The 11921-nt window shown below is 38.2% G+C and overlaps 1 protein-coding gene across 1 annotated transcript in view; it reads left to right on the top strand.

Moving 5' to 3' along the window:
- The window catches only part of LOC144974460 (uncharacterized), a 14952-nt gene extending 3618 nt beyond the window's left edge, over window positions 1-11334 (top strand). Inside the window, exons 2-4 of the mRNA XM_078917338.1 lie at window positions 1-1483; window positions 2857-2900; window positions 4984-11334. The exon at window positions 1-1483 is cut by the window's left edge and continues 73 nt beyond it. Coding sequence (XP_078773464.1) covers window positions 182-1483; window positions 2857-2900; window positions 4984-11245 — 7608 coding nt within the window. The 5' untranslated portion in view covers window positions 1-181 and the 3' untranslated portion in view covers window positions 11246-11334. The remainder of the gene's footprint in view (window positions 1484-2856; window positions 2901-4983) is intronic.
- Window positions 11335-11921: the final 587 nt, after the last annotated feature.

Below are 11921 nucleotides of genomic sequence, written 5' to 3'. Positions count from 1 at the left end.
TCGTGTCATAAATTGGATACAGAAAACAACGTAATCTTATTCTTAACTTTATTATCATTATTATTGTCATCATTATTATTACTACTATTATCTTTTGACATACATCCGCGTGATTAATATCTCTACATCCGCGAGTTTTTTTTAGTTTAAGATTATTCATTGATAGCGGCTACCAAGCACAATGGAAAAGGCCAAGTCTATGCCTGACGACGCGAGTCGCAACAAGGGTCAAATCTCCGGTAAAGACGGACGGGCAACAAATATTAGCAATAGGGACAAGAAGGAACTACTGTCCTCGGTAATCGGAGCTGCAAGAGATATGACGAGAAAAGTTGGGCGAGTGGTCCGGGGAGGAAGAAAACAAACGATTCAGACAATTCAAATGGTTACATCGGATAACGAGAATGATGAAATCCCAAAACGACCCAGTTCCGATGACAACTTGGTAAGATCGACAACAAAAGTGTCTCGCAGACCGTCACAAAATCCTAGAATGCAAGAACCGAGAAAGGAAAGAAGGGGTGATGAATTTGCAAACCAAGGTAATTTTAATCCAGAACCTTATTATCATGAGAACAACTCGGGACCGTTTTTCGAAGCAAGAAGTAGTATCCAGTCATCGGAAAATCTCCAGCCAGGATCCCCAACAAGACAGCGCCGGTCGCTTGAAACTCCTCTCTACCCACCACCTACATCCTGGCCTCCATCGCAACCAACCTCAACTACTGCATCAGCTCAACAGCTCAAACGAACTCAACCGCTGTCCAAAGCACCATCGCAGCAGCAACCGAGAAAGAAATCACCTCCTAAACAACAGGCACCACCTTCTCCTACTCTTCTTCCTCCTCCTCCTCCTCCTCCTTTTGCTCCTATTTCACAAGAAAACTTAACATTTCAAGCTTCTCCTGCATCTGAGTGCGTGACACCTCCTCTATCTACTACATCTCCACAAGAGATAGATATTCCTTTGTATCCGCCTGTAACATATCAGCCAGGTTACAGCATTCCACCACCTCAGATAAATCTCCAGATCCACTGTCCTAAACCCTTAGAAACCCAATGTCAACCATTTGAAGCTCCTACATCTAACAAAGCCAGCCGCCTACAATCAGATTTTCCAACGGGATCGCCTCATACGTGTCAATTTTGCAACGAATTTATTTCCCCACATATGAAAAACATTCACGAGGAGGGCGCATATCGAAAACATGGCGGCCAAAGACAATTTTCAAACGACGAAATTACAGAGAATTGTCCACGATGCGCTAATAGAGAGGCCAACAACGCATGCCCCATATTTCTAAACCAAAGACGCTTTTCGAATGAGGATTCCACAGTGGCTTGCCGTCGATGCGCTAAGAGAAGGGCAAACAAATGCGTGTCGTCTCGATATGGAAGTTCTCGAGCTGAATCATCGGGAGATTCGAAGACGTTGACCGAGTGTTATTTGGAAACCGCTGTATACCGTAACCTGCTTCAAATGGTAAGTTTCATAAATTTCATTCATGATTTTTTTTCAGCGCTTGCAACAGTTTAGGTCATAATATTACAGTATAATGTGCAAGTAATGTCATGTCCTACATTGATTATCAGCCATTCTGGGAATTACGTAACTCAGATTGTATAATCACACGTACATCCTAATCCAATAATTCACAAGGTAACAATAGGGACATAGATTCAAGTTCCGAAATGTTATATCTTGAACTTAAATAATTTTCTAAAATATCGCTTTAAATTAGTGACATCTTTAAAATTCAAAAACTATTTAATCCCTATATCTTAAAATTACGACAGCAACGATGAACTTCCAAAGAACCAAATCTATTTCATTGCTTTATTCCTGTCAGTGTATTACTGCTTTCGTCTATAATTGGCTGCGCTGTTTGTCGTCAGATGTATTTGTTAAAGTCGTATAAGGAAATTGAGTCTGATCAAATCTAAAAAAAATCTTTTTAGAACGTGAGCCCTTTTCTTGATCATTTTATGAATTAATTTATTATAGACATTGAAATAAGAGCCGAGTAAATTCAACCATGCCTCTATTAATAAAGAACACCTTTCACCCCGATATGATACCGTTCTGAGGCGACGGGTCATATATATTAATATTACCTCAAATTTAAGCTTAACTTATAAGAGTCGATTCGAAAGAAAAAAGGGACTTATTTGAGAAGAATGATTTTCGTCTTTTAAGCTTCAGATAATTTAATATATTAATATTTCCTTTTTCTACTCATTTATGATCAATCGTCTCCAATCTGTACCATACTAGGATGAACCGCATGCTGAAAAGACAACATACAGTAAAACTGATTAAAGATATGAATTGTTGGTTTTTAGAACTCTTAAATATTAAATGTATCCTCCCCTATACAACAATATAAAATCGACCAAAATCCGATATTTTTGGTTAGAACTTCAATATTTAGCATCTTGATTATCCCGTTTTGAGGAGATGGGTCACATTTCACCTTCATACTCAATTTGTCCTAAAAAAATCCCCTTCATTCATCCTCAAGGGCAAATTAGTCTTTATGGTCTATTCCAAGGGAAGACTGAAATAACCCAGGCGTCAGTTGCAGTGCATTGCAGTGCCGCAAAGTGAGCTAGGGTGAGTTAACTTGCTCAAGGCCAATCAACGTGGCGGGTAGTCGAACTCGGTACCTTATGGGCAAGAAACAAAGCCCCATGCCGCCGAGCCACGCCGCTGCCTCCATTAATTCCTCTAATCCATCCTGGCATAGTACAGGTTTGGGACGATTGGTCACATATTTACATTAATTAGAAGTAGAAGCGCGGGTGATGACAAACTAGTTGTGTGATCTTAATAATGCCATCCGTTTGTCATTTCAGATTGTGGGAAACAAACCATTGAATAAATGTATGAACAGAATAAGGTAAAGCTAAGAACAATTTTAAATGTGACCACCCCTCCCCCACCCCGGTGTCAATTAAGCTTTTGAGCTTTAGATAGAGCAATATCCACTAAACGTGTTGGAATGAACCAAATTGAGTGTAAAATGAAAATGTCCAAAAATGGGAAATTTAAGTTTGTTTTTTTTTGTTTTAAAAAAATTGCTTTCTTCAATAAATAAACAATAATGTAAAATTGAATTTAAGCTTCAATTTAATTACAAAAACAGATCAAATGAACCATTCGGGTTTCCCCTTTATCAACAAAACAGAATGAATGAAACACCACAGATGTTAGATTGTAACTATGATTTTAACACTACATGACTCTGGATAAACTCCAGCTTTATGGGCCAAATTGCTCGAAAAGACAAAAGTTTTAAATCTCTTGCATGACCATGAATGAATAATATGACAATTTGGCTCTAAAGGATATTATGTTGGATGAACCTGATATCTAACTCACTCAACCCTAACACCGACTATGTCCGTAGTTTACCCGGGTTACTTTTACCCCATTTGCCTATCAATTGCAATTTTATTGAGACAAATTATAGACGTAGTATATTGTGATGTGGTGTTTCATTCATCCTGTTTTGTTGATAATGGGGAAACCCGAAACGTTCATTTGGTCTGTTTTTGTAATTAAATTGAAGCTTACATTCAATTTCACATTATTATTTATTCCTTCGAGCTTCGAGCAGCAACATTTACATTTCTTCAATAAAGGCATTTATTTAAACTCAAACTGTATCGCTTAGGCGGGAATCTAGATTAATTTAACCAGTTTACTGCCGTACTATGGATAAACTCGTATTTAAAAAATTGTTGCGGGGCATATCTTACGCATGGACGCAGACCGCCTCCTGCGTCGAACTTTTATTGCCTACTTAAATAGCTCGACAACTAGACCAGCAGGCACTCTACTACATGGGCTGGATTCTATGCCCATTGACGAAATTGTCTCTAGCCAGGAACAGACGTGCTTGGTCCCAATACGTGGATTCCCTGTGACCGTGACACTTTTATGCTGATGTAGCATAGCACCTTATAGGTGCCGTACTAATGTACAATGCAACTCATACATACAAAAAGTGTTCAGAAAACTCGTCCTTCGAGAGCTGATCGATTTAAATGACATGGCGCTCAATTTGACAAAACCTCTCAAATCTTCTCAAGTTTTTTGGTCTGGCCAAATTTTTCAATACGAGTTTTTCCCCAGAGTATGGCGTGATAGTTAACTGGTTAAATACCAGGTTCATTCAACATAATATCCTTTAGAGCCAAATTGTCATATTATTCATTCATGGTCATGCAAGAGATTTAAAACTTTTGTCTTTTCGAGCAATTTGGCCCATAAAGCTGGAGTTTATCCAGAGTCATGTAGTGTTAAAATCATAGTTACAATGCTCGCTACTATTTGGATGGTCTTAAAGTACTTTCGTGCAAGTCTTACAGGACTAGCTAAACAATCACTGCTGGGTGGACAGGGCAACGGTATGCAAGATGTCTCTTAAGGACATACTACCGCCGTGTCAGTCCCCAGAACCTAATTAATTTGCCCCCCCCCCCCCGAGTCCAAGACCTTACGTCTATACCACAGTGAAACACTTTGAATGAGGTGTCGATAGCTTGAGCATGAGATCTTTTTATACAGTACTATATTCATTATATATGTTCAAAGCACTTTATAATACGTCCGAGGACAACAGCAACACTTAAACATGTTTCACGATAAGTGATGCCTGTGTTAAGGCCTTGTAATCATGCTTTTTCGACAGAGGCAACGCTGTCAGTGACTCAGTTTATACTTGAGTACGGTGTGAAAATGTGAGTAACCAGCTTTTTTCCCTTGGGCTCAACTTTGAGCTGCCCGAAGCTGGACTCGAGTCAGAGAGTTGCAGGTTAGAGCCAAACACCATCAGACCACAAAGCCGCCCTTTAGTATTGTATATCATTATTGGGAATTGACAATTTGTGAGCTGTAGTGGACGATTTTATTAATGCATGTTTATTTTCTATAGTCAAACCTCAAGGTAATTGTTCTCGTACATTTTTTCCTCTCAGAAAGCATCACTGCCTATACTCCAAAGAACAACGAACATGCCTAAGCCATATGGATCATGAGGCACCCGAAAGTCCAAACTGGCGCTGTTACCAAGAACATCAACAACCCTATACTATAAATTCTCCTCTGATTTTCGTTAATACCTCCCCAAAGGAGCAGAATCCTTGTAGCCCTAAACAATTTGGCCCTGGTGAGAACCGGATAAATAACACGTGGCCTGAAAGAAAAACGAGAGGAACTAAAATGCGCCGGTTTGATTCCAATTGTAAATATCGTGGTTGTAAGGATATTGGAACACAATGTCCCGTTTGGGCTACGCCCCAAGTGTGTTGTATTCAGGAATCTATGGAAAAGATTGAGACCAGTGGCGATGAAAAAGGAAATATCAAGAAATTGAGGAGAAAACAATTAAAAACAATCCAGTTTAGCATTACAAATACCAAAAGGAAAAGTAAGCCAGTTTGTCTCAATGTAGATCTAAGTCAGTTTTTAAGGAACGCTGATTCAAACGTAATATCTGAATCTCAAGTTACTTCAAAGCCTGATGAAGAAGGCAGTAATAAAGTGTTGAGTTCGTGCAATGATTGTCATTCAAGAACATTTAAAGATGTAGAGTGTTTTACAGACTGCGATTTGGAAGACAAGGAAACCACCACGACTAAACACACATTTAATAGAAAGGCTAATCCTTGTGACATCATCAATGACCAGGAGTCATATAAAAACAGCGAGAATAAATCGTGTCATTGTAATACCAAATATGAAATGTCTTGTGATAAGAAATGCAATGATTGTTACCGTGGGAATAAATGCGATTTCAGTGAACAACAGAAAATAAAACGCAATGCCGGATTAAAAGTCATAGAGAATGCAACAATGCGGGATAAACAGGATTTTGGAGTCTTAAATGATGTAAACGACGATCTCAAAACAGCCTGGAAGAAATGTGAACAGCTCGATAGAAATGTCCTGAAATTAATAGAAGTTACACAGGATATTCCGTCTGCTGCTAGTGGAAGGATAAGAGCTCCTTGCAATGTCTCACCGAGTACAAAACAACATAAGGGGGTTGAGACAGAAGCAGAAAACTATTTTTGCAAATGCACAAAAGAAGGAAAAGTCCAAAATTTGAAGATTATTTCACCATCTATCGTACACAATAGTAGAATTTTTAGAGAAACAAACGATGGTTGTTGTACATGCCCAACAGTGGGGAAAGGCCAGAAATTGAAGGAGATCAAACCAGAGCTGTTTTTTGTTGATCCAAACGCGACCCAAAAGCAACAAAAGAAGTATATCAAAGGATTTGACAGCATGGAACCTACAGTGATGACTGTTGAAGAGTTGAACAGAGTTTCTAGTAGTCATAGAAACATTTATGAAAATAAGTGTCAAAATCGAATACAGTCCAGTATCTCAACGCGATCTATTTATCCGAACATCAACGGTCCAGCTTATCACGAAACTAAAACAAAATGTGACAGGAAAAAGGCAAATGCCATGAACAGCGCCATGAACGAATCTAAAAAAGAGACGAGAAAAGAGTTTAAGAAATATCAGCAAAGTCAAAGTAAAGATACTGCAAACTGGATGAGCCATGGAAGTATATATCGTGAAAGGAATGATGTTAAAATATCGCCATCAGCTAAAAGTGATGACTGTTGTAGAATAAATGTGCAGAGAAGAGAGCAAGAAGAAGATATTACTAACAGGGCAAGGACTCTCTTCCAAATCAACATGAAAAGTGACATTAATTCTGGCAAAATCAAGTTATCCAATTATCCTCTTATGGTTGAATACGTTAAAGATTACCATTTGCCTAACCAAAACAAAATTGAAAATGATAGGAAAAAAAGATTTCAAGAAGAGAACAAATGTCAAAGGTCAAATTCATCTGGTATCAATGAGTGTGATTGTGTAACTTCAAAAGGGACTCCAGTTCCAATGCATTCTGATTTCGGAGGTCAAAGGTTTTTGTGGAACCTTGACCGCCAGAGAACATTTATTAAAACAAAACAGTCCACGGCATTTGATGCACCAAGGCCCAAACCGACAGTGTATGAAACACGTCCAGGTATTTCGAGCAATGTAGAGACACGTTGTTTGGACAGAGACAAGAGAAACAGGTTCAAAGCACGTGATATGAATGAGAGTAGGATCTTGTCGTTGGCATCAGAGGAAAGTGATCAAGACTCGAAAAATGGTTCTTCCCAAGAGGCAGAAACCTCTCTCGTTAATACTCTAGAGCTTAGCCCGCCGTGTACAGAGTGTAACAATACGACAAAACCTGGTGAAAATTCCAGCAAGGGGTCGAGTGGGAACAGTGATACGTCTGTAAAAGAGCAAAATGAATCAAACGTATATTCGATGATAAAGGATAACGAAGAGGCCGTAAATGAGTCCAAGATTAATTCAAACAGTTCCGAATGTTTATCAAGTTTGGATATAGATACACAAGCGTCTTGTGAGTTTGAGAAGGATAAAACGATTTTGAATTCAGACAATGCTAATAATTTAGTCGATGAAAGAGCAGGAGATGATCAATTTTTGGCTTCGCACGTCTCAAACGATAATTCAAATGAGCCGCTTTGTGACATTTATGGAAATGCGAACATAGAAAGAGAAAATGATAGGACAGAAGATGACGTAAACAAACCCACTTTTTATGATGATGACTTTGAAAACGTGTCTTATAGTCATTCCTCCTGTAGTAACCAGGTTACACCTCCTATCATTGATGACAAAACTTGCGGCAGTCCTAGTGATATTGAAATTTGTGACAATAAAGTTTTGTCAAAAGAAGGCGAAATTCCTCTCCAGCAAAAGAAATTGGCTTATAACGTTGGTTCTGACACTCGAAAGATTGTGATTAATGGAATCTGCAAAGATAAAGAAAGCGACGGTTATAGTGATAGTAAGGAAATTACAGATACGCCCGACTTATTGTTTAAGCTCGTGCCTTGCCCACCAGAAACTAAATATTACTCACGAGGATCGAGTAAAAATTCTGCCTTAGACAATGAAGAGCCTGTATATAAGATATATGCCCGTAACGTGAAGAAAGAACTTGAAGTACGTGACTCCGACATGCATTCAAATGTCGTACCAAATCAAATCTACAAAGATACCGATGGGAAAGTCAAAAGGCATTCTCATGGAAGCCAATACAATAAAATAAATCGTTTTGAAGAGATCTGTAAAATACAGAGCACCAAGAGCGAAGAGGAAAGGAATGACAAGTCGGTAGAAAAAGAATTGGGGAATGAATCTCAATCAAATATTAGAGAAAGGAATGAAGCATCCGATTCACAAAACCCCAATGTGGATTTGACTTTGTCAAATATGACGCTTTTATCAGACTCGGACGAAATGGATGACGTGGACACAGTTTCAAATTTGCATGAAAAGAAAAACAATGAAACCTGCCCTTCCATCAATTATAATATGATACGAGATTTGGTGACGTTACGTCTATGCTCCCACGAAAAGTGGTTAGCATGGAAAAATAGTATCTCTGAGGACAACAACTGTTATCAAACAAATGAATGTCCTTGTTATAGTCCTGATGATATTCCGACTCGTTGTAATTCTCACTCGTCAGACAATAGCCGTATTTCCTCTGCATTAGATTTAAAAGATTTGTCGGAAACGAAAAAACGTGAGTTAATGGATGGACTGACTCGTAACAATATAAACAAACCTGTCGAAAAACAATTCTTAAATGACAAAACACCTTCTTCGAGAGATAAAATACTTCAACATAAATCTCCATGCTCAAAATATAACTCTGACGAATCGCAATCCATGACCGAATGTAAATCAGAAACAGCTACCAATCACCAGTTACCCTCTGCACTAAGATCGCCTACAAAGAGATCGACAACTTCCCATGATTCATGCTCACAGAATAAGGAAAATTTACCTTGCACAGACAAATGTGTCAAAGACCCGTGCTCCGAGGGTAAAAAGCCGTCATCAAGACAATGCAAGTCTCAATGTAAATATCCCTGCCAAGAATGTTCCAAAAACCGCCATGATGATACTCTACCAAAAATGATTTTTAAGTCCAAAACGTCTACTTCGTATTCTGTGTCTTCTCAAAGTTTATCTGATGAATCCTCAAATAGTAAAAAGGAATATGAAAAGAATGCATCGTCTATAAAACAAAATGTGCAAAATAAAAGCGATAGTGAGTCCAGAGAAAACCTTTCCCGATACAAATATCCTTGTCGAGAATGTCCAAGGTATTCTTCAGATGTGCCTGCGTCATATACATGTATGCCAAAAACATCTCACCAAAGTCAGAAACCCTCTTCACCTGCAGATTCTTCAAGGTTGGATGATGTCTTACCCGATTCGTCATTAAACAGCAAATGCAAAATCAAGGAGTCATTCCCTATCACAGACCAGTCTTCAAAAAGTCATCACCACCAGAAAACATGTACAAATTCTGAAAATCAACCATGCTTTTCCTGTTCTCCCGACAAACATAAATTATGCAAAGAAAATCCAGAGTCTCAAAAATTTGAAATATCAAGTAGCACATATAATATTATGAAAACTAATGAAGATGTTGATTCACATGCAATAAATGAAGGAGATAGAACTTTTTCTAGTATAACTCTTTCGTCGGGCACGGACACTGATGAAATATTTAACGATGACACTGTACCCAACGTTTTAAAAGGGGAAGTTCATGATCATGTAACCACTAATACTTACGCGTGTGAAGAAAGCATACCAAATAGCGATGAACTGAATGCTCCTAATGAACGCTTAGACGAAAGGACTTGTCAAGAAAAGATGACGGAGCATCCTAAACATCCTTTAACATGTACACCAAGCCAGTCTATCAAAGACCAATGCGATGATGAGAAAAAGTCATCCTCCAAATACAAGAACACACATCACAAGTACCCAAGTCAAAATCGTCCTGGGCATTGCCCTCAGAGATCTCATTCAAACATTAGTTTGAAGTCTCAAAAGTCAACTAAAGACCCGATGTCCGGTACACAAGTGTGCCCCGAGACGTGTGATAAGTGTTCCCCGTCAAGGAATTCGTGTTCAAAGAAAAAGTGCGTGTTTTGCGAGCATTATTCATGCAAAAAGCAATCTCAACAAAATTCTTACTTGAGGCCAAAATGCAAAAAGTCTTATCGAAACCCCTGGCAAAGCAATAAAATTATTACAGCTGATAAGAAACTAGATTCGTGTAATGATTGCTGTCCGTTTTGCAAGATTAACGAAAAGTATAAATGCAATGATAGAAGAACGAAACAATCGGACTGTAAAGAAAAGCAGAAAGACTGTAATGTGCAGGAGAAGATACCTTCAGTCCGAAACCAAAAGGAATGTAAATCTGCCACACCCAAATATCCAAATACGTGCGAATCAGACTCAAAACGGCCAGGATGTGGTGGTAAACCGATCACGACGCAGTGTGTGAAAGAATCATCTGTTGATGGCGATGAATATTTGAAGAAAAAGGTTGGAGAAACTTGTCCTTGCGATGGAATTACAAATGATGCTCCCTCATTCAATGACTGTGGATGTAGAGAAAGGAAACAGCTAAATGACTTCGCTAAGAAAATAAAAGATTGTCCTCGTTTTGTAAACACTAAATTTTATTGTGGAGATCCATACATGTTTCGGACAGATCAGCTCAAAGCAAAGGACTGTGAGAAATGCAAAACGAAAAGATGTCTGCACTGCGGGAGATGTAGGTACAAATGTATACCTTTATGCACATGTCCATATCAAAGCAAGCGAACATGTGTGGGCGGCAGATTCCTCGCACAGCAGGGAAAGTACCTTTACTCAAAAACTCCTTCCGGTTGTTGCATTACGAAGCCAGTTTGTAAAGTGCCCTTATTTTGTCAAATCAATGAGAGTCGGCGTGTTATGCCACAACACATCCGCAATCTTCAAATACCGAGCACAGCTCCTTCGTTCGACTGTTACTGTGATTCAACAAACATTTCAAAAAGGTATAGTTGTCATGAAATATTGTATGAAAATTTTAAATGCCCCAAATCAAAATCCAACCCCAAGTTACGAAATCATTCAAAAGAACTATTCAAATCCATACAGCGGAGATGTCAGGTTTTAAGAGACATGTTAGCATTCACTGCCCTGCAAGTAAAAAGTAAGGCTGTTCGAAAGAGAGCGAAATCGTTACTGAAACATTCCGTTTTCCAGAAATCAGGGAAAACTTCCGAAAATGAGAAACCAGACTTTAGGCAGACATTTTTTAAAAAATGACCATCAATTAAAATAATTCACCTTCCACAAAATGCCATTCAACAAAGACACTTGAAACACACACACACACACATACATACATACACACATACATACATACATACATACATACATACATACATTCATACAATTAAAATACATACATACATACAATACATACATACTATATTATACCAGTCTAAAGGAAAGTTGCATCAATACTAAAGTTTCAAGAATGTAAAAAATAAGTGTTTTTCTGATTTAATGGTAATATCCATAGCTTCTGAATTGTGAAATTTCCGATGAAGTATATTTACAAGTTTATCTAATTTATCCCTGTTGACAAGAGACTTCTAATAAACGATGATGATCATTGCATTTTGGAACAACCAAAAAATATGTTTTGAGGATTTTCTACGACTCATTTTTCATTGCCGTTAACCAGATTTACATGATCTTATTAAACTAAAATATATCTATAAACATCACCTCCCCCCCCCCCTCCCACTCTTTCCGTCTTTATCGTGGTATTCTTACAATTGTCTTACATCCTCCTTGTACACTAAACTCACTCAACCCTAACACCGACTATATCCGTAGTTTACCCTGGTTACTTTTACCCCATGCCTATTTATTACATTTTCTGAGACAGATTATAGACGTAGTATCAAAGCTAATGTTTTTAGTTTTTGCATGT

This window comes from Berghia stephanieae, chromosome 6, assembly GCF_034508935.2.
Source record: "Berghia stephanieae isolate SIO BIC M18660-M18661 chromosome 6, UCSD_Bste_1.3, whole genome shotgun sequence".
Lineage (NCBI taxonomy): Eukaryota > Metazoa > Mollusca > Gastropoda > Nudibranchia > Aeolidiidae > Berghia > Berghia stephanieae.
Note: the sequence above shows the minus strand (reverse complement) of the source record. Positions and strands in the feature narration are given on the sequence as shown.